Consider the following 15,380-nt stretch of genomic DNA (forward strand, 5'->3'; position numbering starts at 1 on the left):
CTGTTTCATGGGCCAGATAACTCACTATTGTTAAGAGAGCAGGTTTTCCAAATTGATTTATAGATACAGCATAATCCCCAGCTGAATCTCAGCAGGCTTTTTGTAGAGTTTGACAAGCTGGTTCTAAAATTTACACAGAAGAGCAAATACATGGAATAGCAAAACAATTCTGAAAAAGAATAACAGAGTTGGAAAACTCATACCATCTAATTTCAAGACTTCACTGGAAAGCTACTACAGTCAAGATGATGTGGTACTGGTAAATGGATAGGCCTATAGATCAATAGGACAGAATAGAGACTCCACAAATAGACGCGCAAGTACACAGTCAGTGGATTTTCAACAAAGAGACCAAAGTAACTCAAAAGGCGAAAAGGTAGTTTTCATCACATGATGTTGGGACAATCAGGCATTTATATGTAAAAGAAAGTGAACCTTGATTCATACTTGGCACCCTAAAAAGCAATTAACTTGAAATGGGTTACAGGCCTAAATGTGAAGCCTAAAACCATAAAACTGTTAGAAGAAAGCAGAAAAAACCTGTGACCTGAGGTGGGGCAAGGATTTCCTAGCAAGGACACAAAACCATGAGTAAGAAAAGAAATGATAAACTGACATCATCAAAATTTAAAATTTCTGTTCTCTAAAGAACACTGAAAGGAAATGACAGGACAGCCACAGACTATGAAAAGATGCTTGTGGAAACATGAGCGAGGGCTTGCATCCAGAATATGCAAAGAACTCTCAAAACTCAGTACAGAAGAAAACAACCGGTGAATAATGAAGTGGACCTACTCTGTATGATCCAGTAATGGTGGACACATGTCATTATACCTTTGTCAAAATCTATGGATTGTACAACACAAAGGGTGAACTGTGGACTTCGGGTGGTGGTGATGTGTTGGTGTAAGTTTATCCGTTGAAGAAATGGACCACTTTGGTGCAGGTACTTTGATAGTGGAGGTTGTGTACATGTGTGGGGGCAGGTGGTATATGGGAACGCTGTTCTTTCTGCCCAATTTTTCTGAGTCTAAAAAATCAAGTCTTTTTTATTTAATTTTTTTTAAGTCTTTTTTAAAAAAGACAAAATATCTGAGCAGGCTTCAACAAAATAAACAGGGATAGCAAATAAGCAAATGAAAAGATACTGTCATTAGTTACTAGGGTTCAATGCAAATTGAAATACTGCTGCACACCTATCAGTGATTTTTTTTTTTAAAGCTGGTAATACCAAGTGCTGACAGGGATGTGGAGTGTTTAGAACTCTCCTATATTGCTAGTGGGAATGCAGAACGACACGGCCACTCTAGAAAACAGGTTAGTTTTGTTTTTAATAGCAATGATTGATTTTTTTAATGTTTTTATTTCTTTTTTGAGAGAGAACGTGCGAGCAAGTGGGGGAGGGGCAGAGAGAGATGGGGACAGAGGATCTGAAGCAGGCTCTGTTGACAGCAGAGAGCTGGATGCAGGGCTTGAACTCATGAGCTGTGAGATCATGACCTGAGCCGAAGTTGGATGCTTAACTGACTGAGCCACCCAGGCAGTTTGTTTTTTAATAAAGTTAAAACTACATTTACAACACAACCCAGCAAATCTACTCTTAGTTGTCTACTCAGGAAAAATGAAAGCTTGTCTAAGAAAAACTTATACATAAATATTCATAGCAGTATTTATAATGGTCCCAAACTAGAAATAACCTGAAAGTTCATCATCTGGTAAATGGATAGAGTGCTTCCACATGATGCAATGTTTTCAGCAATAAAAGAGAAGACACTACTGATAACACACAGCAACATGGATGAATCTCAGGGGCATCATGCCAAAAGTAGCTAGTCACAGGACTCAGTACTGTATGATTCCATTTGTGCAGTATTACAGAAAGGGCAAAACTAGAGATTAGTGGTTGCCTGGGGCTTAAGAGTAAGGGATTAACTGCAGAGGAGCCCAAGAAAACTTTTTGGGGAGATAGAAATGTTCTATATCTTAATTGCTGTGAGGGGTTATCCAGCTGTATACCTTTGCAAATGTATACATTCAAAATCATTGAACTGTACACTTAAAGTGAATTTTATTGTATGCACCTGAACCTAAATAAAATTCTTTTTTAAACAAGAAATGGGCAGAAAGACACTGGTATCTAAGACTGAAGTCAGGCAACATTAGAAGGAATTCTGTTTTTCTGCTGTGTGGTTGGTGTTTATCCACTTATTATGGATCTTTACCAAAAATTCCCCATTCCATCTTCCAGTTGGTGGGAGTTCATAAGCAAATGTATAATGAGTGGCATTTCTCATGGGGCAAGATTGAGTTTGACAGCAAAGAATGGAGATTAATACTGGTCCATATCCACTCTAAGAAAAAGTAGCCCAGAAATCAGGGAACTTGACCATCAATGACAACCTTTTTTTTTTTTTTTTAAGATTTATTTATTTTTGAGACAGAGCGACAGATTTCCTAAGCATGCTCTGTGCTGACAGCAGCAAGCCCAATGTGGGGCTCGAACTCACAAACTGTGAGATCATGACCTGAGCCAAAGTCAGATGTTCAACCATCTGAGCCACCCAGGTACCCCTGCAACCATTTTATGCCAGTTACAGCCGATTGGGTTCTTGAATGCTTGTTTGACACATGTTTGTGCATAAGCACATTACTAGCCAGGGTGTTGGGAGATGGGGGGAAGGATTTGATGTGTTTGATACTGCACCAGAAAAACAAATGTTTACGTGGCTCAATTTGGTTGTTTTACAGGTTCAGCTTGTTGGCTTAGATGAAGAGAGTTCAGAGTTTATTTGTCGAAACACTTTCGACCATCCTTACCCCACCACAAAGCTCATGTGGATCCCAGACACCAAAGGTGTCTATCCAGACCTACTGGCAACAAGTGGCGACTATCTCCGTGTGTGGAGGGTAAGCAGGTGCTCAGTTAGCAGCCCGACCAATGGGCTTTCTCCATGTCAGCTGTTACTAAGCCCCATGGAGTCACAGAGAACAGACTGGGGTTGGAGGCAGCGAGTGTCATTGTAGCCCGGCAGAAACCAAAGGTAGTGGATCTGGAATGACCTTGTTTGGCTCAGCAGATTTCTTAATAAATCTAGCCAAGATTCTTTGAAGTCCTGCTGCAGTCAGGCTCCAGTCAGCCCTGGAAACTTGAGGCTCAGTTAACCTGAGGAAATGAAGGTAAACTTCTGGGGGTGGGGTGGGATGGGCGGGGCTATCTGAGCCTTCTTATTCTGTCTATAGCCAAGATATTTTTGAGTAAATTAGAAACAAAGGTGGGCCATTGATGCTAGTAAAGTATATGGTTGGATTGTGGAGCCTCACCTCTCTCAGCCAAGCTGGTCATCAGCGGCATCTCTTCTAGCCTGGAGGTATAGTGCCAGCCAGGCAGGGTACAGAGATTCTGGGTTGGACAAGGTGAGAAGACCTGTCCTCTAGGAAAATCGGGGGGTGGAAATTTGGAGACCAAAGCTGGGCGGAGGAAAAAGCTTGCAAAGAATTAGTGTTCAGGGAGTTCCTCTGGAATTTATTACTCTGTATGTTCTTCCCCTGTGTCTTCTGTTTAATAAGGTATTGTCTAAACAGAGCTTTTAAAGGTTTTCTGTGAAGATAAGACTAGCTGATTTTTAAAAACTGTTGTTCCTTCAGGTTGGTGAAACAGAAACCCGGCTGGAATGTTTGCTAAACAATAACAAGAACTCCGATTTCTGTGCTCCTCTGACCTCCTTTGACTGGAATGAGGTGGATCCTTATCTGTTAGGTAAGGGAACAAGGGAGTGCATATTCCAGTTTGAAGAAGCAAAGATACATTTCCTCAGATATAACACTAAGCCTGAGGTACATGCATGTATCCTAGATGGGCTCAAGACAGAAAGAGGCAAAATATGGAACGGGTCATGAATTCTTCATGTGGCGCGAGCTTCCCATGTGTGTATATCTAGTCAGCAGAGTCTAAGGTCCTGGGATAAGGATTAAATACTTGATTCTTGTTGGCTCTGCTGGCACCCTTCTCATGCTAGCAAGTATCCATGGCATGTCCTCTCCTGGGCTAAACAGAGGAGTAGGTGCAAGGAGGGAGGCCTCACTCTTGTCAGCCGTTGACTTGCACTGGCTGTTTCTAGGTACCTCCAGCATTGATACGACATGTACCATCTGGGGGCTGGAGACAGGGCAGGTGTTGGGCCGAGTGAATCTTGTGTCTGGTCATGTGAAGACCCAGCTGATCGCGCATGACAAGGAGGTAATGATCCCATTCCTCTTCTGCTTTCCTCACCCGCTCTCTTGTGAGCTGCCTTCAGTTCAAGGTCAGACCGTTCTCTTACTATGCTACATAGCATGTGGAAAATCATAATAGAATGCCAATGTCTTCCTGTTGAAATTAAAAATAGTAATGTTTCAAAAATAGCAGTGAGCGACCCTTGTAAACTAATGTTTGTGTGGGGTTTTTTTGACTGATATAAACAACTTAATCTGCCATGTGTAGTTTTTTGTGCCAGAGATTGCTGTTCTGTAATGATGAACTCTCTTATAGACAAACTTGGACCTGATGTGATTCAGAAATAACACTTATTTTGAAATATATTAATTTTTGGAAGGAAGTGGGGGGAAACCAGGTAGAGGGAAAAGTTCTTGGCAGACAAACCTAAATCATTTTTTCTCTCAACTTGGCTTATGAAAGTCTAGTATGTTCCTTAATAATTTTAATACAGTTTGGAATGGAATATGGCTTATTTTCATGGTGATGTTTCTCCTAATGTTTATTGGGAAAGCTGGGGGGAGCTTTTGTGATTGTGTTTGGATCAAAGCATTTTTCTGAGGAATGCTTTTGGAAATGGGTCATAAATCTTTTCTTCCCAGAGCTGCTGCATGCTCCTTGTACTCTGATTTCCTGTGGGTAGTGTTTCCTTTTCTTTTCTCCCTTACCCTGCGTAGCAAGGAGTATTAGTACAGATTTAAAAAAAAAAAAAAAAAAAAAAGCCTTGACCTCAGGTCAGACACTTGAGGTTGTCCCCAGAATAGGAAGATGGTGACCAGGTTATCACTCTTAGCAAGGGCTTGGTCTTTGGCTTTCTGCACCCCTAAGGGTAAGATCTGTTACAAGACTGCCGGACTTGGTTGCTGCTAAGCCAAAGGGCAAAGGAACAATTTGTCCTACAGAGAGGACCAGTAAGGAACTTCTGGAAGCCCTCTTGGCATCAAGTGGAACAGTTTGCTGTGTTTTAGTTACGTGACGACTTAGCCTGCTCTTCTCTGTCAGGATCCAACCCAGACAACTAGAACTACTCTACATATTTAAACTCGGGCTTTAACCTAGGGCATTGCCCGTAGAGACCCTGGTGAAGCTGGAAAGCCACACTGGCAGCAGTGAGGTGACGGGGAGAATGGGAGCAGTGGGGAGCTGCTACTGTCTGTCGACTAGAGGGGCTGGGAACCAGGGGCTGTGTCTCCCTGGCAGAAGCTAAAACCATGGAGAGGATACAGCCACTGCCAGAGACACTTGAGGAACAGAGAGAGGGAATGAGAATACCTTAGCTTCTCCCTACCAGGAGCAAGGACCAGGAATGGGTCTTAACAGCAAACCGACCCTGGGACAGCACCCTGGCTCTCAGAGAAGCAGTGACACCTCCTAGGCCTTTGCTTTTCTCACTCTACCTCTCTCTGTCAAAGTGGAGACTTGTGAGGAGGTTCTAGTTGCTGCCTGCCGCAGAGTGTGGAGGAGGGTAGCGGGGACTTTCACCTTCCCTTGTTTTATGATGAAATTCCCGGTGGAACACGGCTGAAAGAGCAGTCACTCAGAGCTGGGAGAGCTTTACACATTCGGCCACATTGCCTGCAGCGATGCAGCTGTGGTGTCCCTGTCCCCAGGAGTTACCTGGAGCCAGCCCGTGGGGTACGCATCCTGTAAACAGCCCTTGCCCTAATGTAGCTGGACAGTGCTAGACAGAGCCTAGACCTGCGAGGCCTCATTGTCATGACCGACCCGGTTTGCATTTGAACCACTCCTAATTCCTACTGTAGAAAGAGAAGCTCAATTTCTTCATCGTCAGCCAGAGAAAAAGGAGTTTATGAGGTTGAATAGAAATAGATGCTCCTTTGGCACTGTCCCTTAGGCAGAACCTCAAGAAGGCTGGAGTGACAGTAGTGGAGATGCCACTTATGTCTCCCAGAAGTCAACTGTTACTATCCTTGACCCCAGAAGGTCCTTGGCATTTGTTTTTCAGTTTTTTCCTCTCTCTGCTCTGGCTCTGGCTTTGTCTGTCTCTTCTCATCCCTTTCTTTCTCTGTTGCTCTCTGCCTCTGATACTTCATAGATATTAGAGGTGTGCAATGTTTGCAGCAAGTAATAAATGCAGAAAATAATTATTCAAAACCTAAATTGATTCACTTCTCAACACAGACCAACTAGGAGAAGAAGCCGAGCATGTCCTAGGATAAGCGAGTGACACTAAACCTCTTTGTGAATATAGGAACACCCGAGTCTCCCATGATTCAAAACTGCTATTACTTGTTTCTTGAAAATGAGTCTCAGGTCCAGGTTTCACAGCAGAACCAGCCTGGCTGCTATTAAGTGGCCACAGGAGGGCTGCTTCCACCTCTCAAATTGATGGCCTTAATGTGGTGGTCATGGATCCGTCTCTGATCACGCACAGACAAAAGCCACCAAAGCCCAGGAAATAAATGTTTCAATTTTATAGTGTGGCAGAAGACAGCTACTGGCTTTCAGCATACAGAATACTTGCTCAGACTTGTGCCCTGCTGCTCAGCAGGGTATTTGGTCTTTGCTTTATCACCAGGGTGGGAGGAAAAAGACTTGGAAGGGCAGGAATGCAGGAAGAAGCCAGCCAATTTGTGTAGCAGAATGATCTTCATTCTTTGGAACGTCACTGATGTTAGAGCTCTCAGCTGCCAGTATTCACAGATATTGTTTGGCTTTACTTACCTCCTCCTGTGTCTTGAGGTGGGGGGGTTAGGTGAGCTAGGGATAGCCGAGTTCCCTGCTACCGGAAAAGAAGGTGACGCATCTGAATCTGACTGAAACTTCTTATTCACCAACAGGTCTATGATATTGCATTTAGTCGGGCTGGGGGTGGCAGGGACATGTTTGCCTCTGTGGGCGCTGATGGCTCCGTGAGGATGTTTGACCTCCGCCATCTAGAACACAGCACCATCATTTATGAAGACCCACAGCATCACCCACTACTTCGGCTCTGCTGGAACAAGCAGGACCCGAATTACCTGGCCACCATGGCCATGGATGGAATGGAGGTGAGTGCCCTGCTTCAGGCTGACATAGGCTTGGCCACCTAACGGTGGGACTGCTTAGTATATCTAGAAGAGTGGCTCTCAGCTCGTGGCAGTTTTCTCTCCAGTGGATTTTTGGAAATGTCTGGAGACATTGTGGGTTGTCCCAACTTGGGGGCAGGGGACGGTGCTACCAGTATCTAGTAGGCAGATGCCAGGGCTACTGCTAAACATCCTGCAATGCACACAAGAGCCCCCAGTAACGAATTATCTTACCCCAAATGTCAAGAGTGGTAAGATTGAGAAAGCCTGATCTAGAACAAGGACCGCATGTTAAGAACTTTTACTGTTTGGAGCACTGGAGTTGGAGCCAAGAAAAGCAGTGTCTAAAAAGTAAACCAAATCATATGTGCTTATGGTGCTGAGTAGAGAAACAGGCGGTTATCCCCTTCTCGAGTCTGGACAGATTCTTCCAGCTTTAGCAAACACACATGGCAGTGGCAACTCTCTGTGGCCTGTTGCTTGATAAAAGCAGTGAAGTGTGGGTGGAGATGATACAGTGATGAACTTTTGGTGAAGCCAGTACCTCAGACTTCTTACATTTCACTTTCTGCTTTGGGGGTTGTGGGAAGAGGGCTCTCATTCTGTCAGCTGAACATGCACAGAATTCTTAGCACATGTATCTAATAGGACTTGGTGGATTATCCAAATTCATGTTACCTCTCCTGCTTCTCACCTTTAGTTCAAAGGCCCTATGTTGTTTGAGATACAGACTATAAACTACCTGGGTCTTTTTCTTCCTTTCTCAATCCTATCGCTGCTTTTGGGACCAAGACCCTCTTGTCTCTAATGGTCTTTAATCCACAAATGGACAAGTTATGCTTTCGAATTTTTTTTTTTTCTTGTGTAGTGTAGTGTCTTATTTTCCTGTTACACCCTGAAGTTCCGGGGCCTTTTACTTGTTATTTCTGCAGGTAGTGATTCTGGATGTCCGAGTTCCCTGCACACCTGTTGCCAGGTTAAACAACCACCGAGCATGTGTCAATGGCATTGCTTGGGCCCCGCATTCATCCTGCCACATCTGCACTGCAGGTAATCATGGTGGAAGGGGGTGGGGAGGAGCAATGGGGAGGGAGAGGTCAGGAGATCTTCTTCTTGTCTCCGTAGAAGTGTAATCCTTAACTATTTTCTAAGGATGGTTTGAGAACTTTAACAAAGGAACTCAATTTGGAGCTTCCCTCCACTTGTGAAATGGAAGCATTCCAGATTTCCAGATGACCTTGTATCTCCGTGATAGTGGAGCTTCTTCTGTATACCGTTCACATCATGTATCAGTTGTAGGCTGTGCCTCACACTGATACTCCCTGGGGACACAGAACGAACTTGCAGTGGGCTCTGGGTGTGTTGAAGGCACTGCATGGCCTGATCAGTGGTGTGTGACTTGTAGTCCCCATCTCACCATTTGCCAGACCAAAAACTGTACCCCTTAAAAATATGCTGGTAGTCAGTGTGCTTTTATTCTGGAAATAATATGAGTCTGTTATTAAAAATCAAAACAATACCGAGGTATATAAAATAGGAAGGTGAAAGTTACCTTTTCTCCTTCCTGCCCTATTTCCGCCTCAGTCCCATTCTCTGTAGAGGTGACCTCTAACAACAGCGTGTCTCTTTGAGACCTTTTTATGTGGGTGCATGCATACACACATCCCCTAGTATGAATATCTGTCCCTTTATTTTATAAAGACAGGATTCCACTCGCCCCGTCGTGTTCTGCTCCTTATCTTTTTCATTTTCAGTGCCTCAGGTTTCCTTCTAACATACTTTTCCCTCTCCTCGCTAATCAGTAGCATCCTCATTTTCTTGTTCATTATGGAGCCAAAGGAGCAATGTCGTTTGGTGGTTTTCTGCTATTTTAGTATTAATTTGGAAGGCATGAAACTTTTCCTGTTTTTGGCCCTCTGCTCATGCCTGTATGTCATTGAGGAGCAGTTGGGGGCCTATGGCCTGTGCACCTCGGGTTGCGGTCTGACTCCTTCGTTGTGGCCTTCTTTTTCCCCCAGGGGTGTGGATAGGGAAGGGTGAGACAAGGAGAAAAGAAAGATGTTGTCCATTGTTTGTGGAGAACAGTACCAGTGCCCCCCAGTAGAAACCCATCTTCTGCTCCTGGCAGCTGCCTTTGTCTGGCTCGCTGCTATGTATGTTGCACCTGTTTTGAGTCCCTTCAGGTGAAGGAGCTGTGGCTGAAGAATGCGCTTGGTTGAGAGCAGCACCGAGGAAAAGGAACTTAGTCCTTTAGAGGTCCTGAATGTTGCAAATAAACCCCCAGGGTTCCTGACAGAGGTTGTCCCTGGGAAGGGCCCAGGTTGTACGGCCCTGGTAGAAGGCTAGTGTTGCCCACATGAGCCTGGCCTGTTAGGGCTTAGTTTATTCAGATCTACTGTGTATCAGAGACAGGTTTTCACATCAGGATGGGCTGATGGGATCAGGGGACACCGTGGTATTGAAGGTCATTGCCTCTTTATTTTTCGTCTCTGAAATTAAGAACTTATTATTTTGATTATAAAAGTAAATAACCACATTACAGATCACTTATCAAATAGAAAAAAGTAAACCTAATTCATTACTTTGCCATCCTCATAATACCGCTGTTTTCATTTTTATATATTTTCTTCCAGTCATTTTTCATGTGCTTATTTATTTTTGTTAAGGTTATTACCTTCTTTCTGGTATTTCCCAGGGCACTTTTCTAGGGAAAATTGTTTTTAATAACATGTGTCCACTCAGCACTTTATCTCATCTGATAACAGCACCTCATCGAACTATAAAAGTCCATAAAATGGGGTAAAATCCCATTAAGTGGAATCATTAGAGAGGTATCTTTAATCGCTGAAATACTTTAAGTGGCTGAAAATGACGTGTTTGGGGATCATTTTTTATCCCATCATCCTTTCTTGATGTTGCCCCAGGTGAGAGGTGCCCATTTAAGTCCCATTCTACCATCTCAGCTCTGCTGCAGCAAATGGGGCCCTGGGACACATCAGAGGCCTTGCTCCGAGTCCTGGCTTTGCCATTCCCTGGCTGCATAGCTCCGTGGTTTGGGGCGAGTTCCTTAACATTTCTGAATCTCAGTTTCTTCATCTATAAAAAGGGGGCTTAAAATAAAACCTCCCTTGGTGAGCAAATGCTTTGTGAACTGTGATACCTCCACCTACCCCAGATGCTGGGATCATTATCCTCCTGACTTGTGACCTTGCTTGCTGGCTTTCTCTGTCACTAGCGGATGATCACCAGGCTCTCATCTGGGACATCCAGCAAATGCCCCGGGCCATCGAGGACCCTATCCTGGCCTACACAGCCGAAGGAGAGATCAACAACGTGCAGTGGGCATCGACTCAGCCTGACTGGATTGCCATCTGCTACAACAACTGCCTGGAGATACTCAGAGTGTAGCACTGGCGGCGCCTTGCCCACGTGGCAGGGGCTTGTGTGTTTCCTGCCTCTGCCCCGTCCCCAAAGTAAGAAGCAACGTGTTTCTGGTGGCCAGTATGTCTTTCATTGCTTTGCACCACTGTTACCAGAAGCTGCTCTAGGAGTTCCTGGCCAGTCATCCCATCGCTGTCTGTGCCAGACTCAGTGCTGTCGGCGCCTCCTCAGCCCAGGGCTGAGTTTTAAGATGTTCTCTCCTTTCCTCTTCTCCTTTGGTTCCTCCATTAAACTTTTCTATATATTTGTTTGTCAGCTGTTGTGTTAATGAGCATTACAGGCACTGGCTGTGTTTGTATTCATCTGTCCCAGATGTCTCTTCTCTGTCTGCTGCCTAAGGCAGCAATCCGTGTCCATGTCATGTTAGCACTTAAGTGGGAACAATACCAATTTGGAGTTTTTTCCTCTTACTATCAATGTCTTTAACAAATTTCAACTTTGTATGTATATTTTTTACCTATCAGGCTAATTTTTTTATGAAAAGAATTTTACTCTTCCTGGTTTCTGCCTTTGTTTCCTAGTCCACCCTCTTAGCACTTCCTCTCTCCCCTCAGTGCCTGGATCTGGCACTGGGCCCTTGACCCCATGAGCAGTTTGCCTTCTTGAATCACTGAGTGCAGCATACCTGACCGGGAGTCCCAAACCGCCCCGGTGCTCTGAAGTCGGCCAGCTCTCTCACCTTTCCTCAGCCTGCCTCTTCGCAAGGGCATTCTGGGCTCCAAAACAGACATGGGAAGCCTTCTGTTACTTCCTCAAGTACCTCTGTCCAACCCCGGTGGGACCTACTGGGAACGTGTTAGAGCTGAGAGAGACGGCATGCCTGACTTGAAGGGAATGGTTTCAGGAAAGCTGAGCTTAGAGTGCATTTCCAGCACACAGTTTCCTAGTCTGTTCTTCTCTCCAGATGTGAGTCTCAGACCATTTTCTTTCATGGCTTGAATGATAGACAAGCACAATCTGTAAGCTGGTCTTTTTGATCTCTGTTTGGTTAGTTTGCTGTGACTGGTGGTTGGCCACTCTTGGAGCGCCGTGGGGTGAGAGAGTCCTGCTTGAGAGGCACATCATCAGTGCATCTGATCCTGAACAAGGTCTCCCGTGCAGTGTGGGAGACCGTCAGCCCCTGGAAGGAGTGGACTAATAGGCTGTGATAATCCCTGGCCGTCAAGTGAATAGATAGCTGCAGGCCAGCCAGTTTGTGCACACCTGTTACCTTCCCACCCCATTCAGGTTCTGAGCAGTATTGGACTTGCAGGCCACAGTGTCTGTTTCCGTTATGTGGGTGAGTTCCATGGAGGGGGCTTGTGTGTGATTCCAGTGGAAGATGAGTCTTTGGGCAGGTGGAGTTTGGGACATGCTCAGAGCCCGAGGGGACTTCGGTCTGTCGTGTTCTGAAACAGGTTTTTGAGCCCCTCTAAGTTGCGCATCTGTTCAGTAGGAGAGTCGCAGACCTCAAGGCTGGTGGTTTTGTTTGCTTGGGTTCTCAACTGCGCTTGAGAAACAAAACAGTTTTGTTCTCCTGGGCCCTTAAACTCTTTTGGTCGAGCCTTCTTTTCCAGAGCAGATGTATTTGTATCCCTAAAGTCACGGCTCTTCGCTTTACTACACGGGGGCTCGTTCAAAAAAGGGGGCTCTTTTCTTCGTGTATTTCCCCTCCTTTTTCACTTTATTATTCTGGATTTGGGGCTCGTTAGCTTGCCATCCATTTGAGGTTGACTTTTCTGCAGTTGCTACCAGATTTGCTCTGTGTCATTTGGCAGCGTGAAGCAAGCAGTTCTTGGTCAGAACCCTCCTCTGTTTGCAATTGTATTTGCTGGTTCCAGGGTCCTTCTTAAGGGTAGCAAGTCTGAGTTGATGGTTGCTTGCTTTAGGAGGCCATCATGTCCTTACCATGGAAAAGGGCCTGAAGTGGAGGTCAGAGGTGATAGGAGGGGCTGGGCCTGCTGGGGCACTGAGTTCTAAGTTAAGATTCCTGATCTGCACTTAAACGTGGTCTGAATGGTGAGACGATTTGTCGACCGGAACTCAAAAACAAGGGAAAGATATTAGCCAATAGTAATTAGAATATGTTTGCATAATTTTGTTATTTACTCTGGAAACCAACAACTTTTGGTGGTGGTTTTCCCTTGCCCTGTGGACTCCCTGCCCTCTCACCCCTCCCTAGGCCCTGCAATGCAGTCCTCCTCCTTACATCCCACCTGGGGCCCAGGTGAGACTCCCCAGTCTCCCTGAGCAAACACACACACACAGTCACAGTTGCTGAGATGCTGGTATTTTGATCAGCTCTCTTGCCCTCCGTTTTTACCAGAGGCCAGATGGCCCCATGGCTGAGGGGGGGATTTCTGTAGTCTCAAGATTTAGAAAGCCTCTTAGTCAGGCACGCTCCAGGAAATGGAGATCTGTTGTAGTCTCAAAAGCGAGTGTCTATTTAATTGGTTTAGATTTTCAAATTGACACCAGGAGGGAATGGGTGGGAGGCTCTGCATCTGTTGTCCTCTGGTGTGAGAGGAGCAGCGGCCAGGACTTCCCTGGGAAGGCCAGGCAGCAGCGGCGTGTCTGGGCTCTGCTCTCCTGGTGGTGGCCCTTTGATGTGCTCCTGCACCCTGGGCCGAGGCTGCTTCTGTTTTCCTTGTCTGAGGGGAGGGAGAGGTGCTGAATAAATTCGGCCTAAGGTACCACATCAGAGAGTTGGTGAATGGGTACAAGTCCTTCAAGGACTTGAGTGTTTACACCCAGAAGAGTTGGAACTCTCTCCTTCCAGGGAGGAATGAGACAGCAAGTTGAGGACTTGAAGAGGGAAGATACTTGATAACTGGGTGAGAATTTCTTAACAGAACGAGGATCAGCTCTCAAAGAACTGGTTAAGATTTGGAAAGAAACAGAAAAAATTGAGACTCCTACAAGGTTTTGATGATAGTTTTGGCTGAAATTTTCAGAGGAGATTTAGGATTTGGGAGAAAGTCAATGGTAAGTGTTTCTTTAGATCTAGGGAGAAAATATTAAAGGGCAGGAAAGGTCTGAGGTGGCCATGGAATGAGACTGTGCCCTCGGCTTGTCAGCCTTTCTGGGCCATTCATCGGGTATGACCTGGGTAACTGGGGACAGGAGCCTCTTCCTGCAGTAGTGCAGCCATAGGTGATGTTTGGTGGCAGAAATCTGTAGGTGTTGGGAGTCCCGTGACCATTCCAAACCATGGCTTTTCTTGGTTGTAGATTTGTACAGAGCAGAGGAAGCAGAGGTTATAACCAGTCATGCCTACTTTTCTCCCCCTCCTTTTTCTTTTCTCTTCCTCTGGCCTTGCCACCATGGAACTTTCTCCCTGCTGCAGCCTGGGCCTCGAATTCTGAGGCTGTAAGAACAGTGGGAGCTGCAGGGTTTACCACACATGGGAGGGGCAGCTCCGTGTGGTCCTGCCACCTTCCCCAGTTTGAGAATATGGCAGCTCCTTTGCCTCCTGGCTTGGAGTAAGGGAGACCATCTACTTGAATGGTCTTCCATTCAAGACACTTCCCTTTACTCTCTGCACTCCAGGATGAGGAAGGAGGGTCATGCCTGGCACTTAGGTTGTGATTTCCCAGGGAGGAGAGCTAAGCTGAGTAGTCACTGTGAACCCTGGACAAGGCTCTCTGTACTGGCTGGGCCAGCTGTCCAGAGTGTCTCATGTTGCAGAGCCTTGCCCACCTCTCCCACCTGCACCCTTTTCTCCCACCATTGTCATTGCCGCTGGCACTCAAAGTCAAAGGTGTGGCTACACAGTATGGGCCCAGTCCTCTCAGGCTACTTTGTGGATATTATTTTTTTTAAGTATGGAAACATGCAGGTGCCTTTCCAGAGAGGCTTAGACTGGTGTATCAAACCAGAAACAGCTAAGCTAGTGAAAGTATGAACTCAAGAAGAAAGATGTTGGCAGTCTGTGTAACAGCTGGAAAACTCACAAGGACCCACCTTGAGGACAACCCAGTGAATATGGACTTGTGGTGTCTGCTGTTTAAGAGAAATGTTCTCACCTGGGGTTGGCTGTGGTAATACAGTGTGTGACAAAACTTGGTGACCTAAAGCTTTGACTTGCTTGAGTTGAGAATGAATCACTTGCTTGGGTTTCTGTGTATATTATGACCCTGTCAGTGACTCCCCACCCCCCCCCCCCGCCCCGAGTGTGAACTTGTAGCATGATTGTACAAACCTCTATGTAGAAAATGGAGATTTCTTATTCTCTGAAATGTTAAGCTCTAGCCAATCAGTTTCTGCCCCCTTTAGCCTAGTATGTCTGAACTTAATTTCTTGTTATATATTTAAGCTTTTCCTCTATACTATAGGTTTTGTGACATCCCATGGTCAGGTGGAGAGGAAGCTGCCCCCTTGCAGAACTGTACTATCACCATTTTTCTTTTTAAAATATTATTATCACAGGATTGATTGTACACAGGGCTTGTAATAAAATGTCAACACTGTGCTGTGAAACCACAATGGTAAATCTCCATTGAAGGCTACTTCAAAGACACCTGAAAGTGGAGTGTTACGTCTATGACTTTATTTCTTGCTTCCTGAGTATATTAAACCTAATTTTCACCCTTTCATTCTGTTTCAGCCTCCTGTATAAGAAGTACCGTATTTTCTGCCCATCATACTTTGTAATAAAACTTGAACATGTATAGACTGAA

The 15,380-nt window shown here is 45.4% G+C and overlaps 1 protein-coding gene across 2 annotated transcripts in view; it reads left to right on the forward strand.

The window, feature by feature from the left end:
- DCAF7 (DDB1 and CUL4 associated factor 7) overlaps nt 1-15,380 on the forward strand; it is a 30,607-nt gene extending 15,227 nt beyond the window's left edge. Inside the window, exons 2-8 of one of the 2 annotated variants that reach the window (XR_002149273.3) lie at nt 2,749-2,907; nt 3,646-3,757; nt 4,119-4,237; nt 7,054-7,263; nt 8,214-8,331; nt 10,517-10,754; nt 15,308-15,380. Coding sequence is in view for 1 of the 2 variants with exons in the window: in XM_019818090.3 (XP_019673649.1) it covers nt 2,749-2,907; nt 3,646-3,757; nt 4,119-4,237; nt 7,054-7,263; nt 8,214-8,331; nt 10,517-10,689 (891 nt within the window). In the remaining variant the exon portion in view is untranslated. Of the gene's footprint in view, nt 1-2,748; nt 2,908-3,645; nt 3,758-4,118; nt 4,238-7,053; nt 7,264-8,213; nt 8,332-10,516 lie in introns of both variants that reach the window. The other variant, XM_019818090.3, reaches the window with a different exon arrangement.

The sequence above is a fragment of the Felis catus genome, chromosome E1 (genome assembly GCF_018350175.1).
Source record: "Felis catus isolate Fca126 chromosome E1, F.catus_Fca126_mat1.0, whole genome shotgun sequence".
Classification (NCBI taxonomy): Eukaryota; Metazoa; Chordata; class Mammalia; order Carnivora; family Felidae; genus Felis; species Felis catus.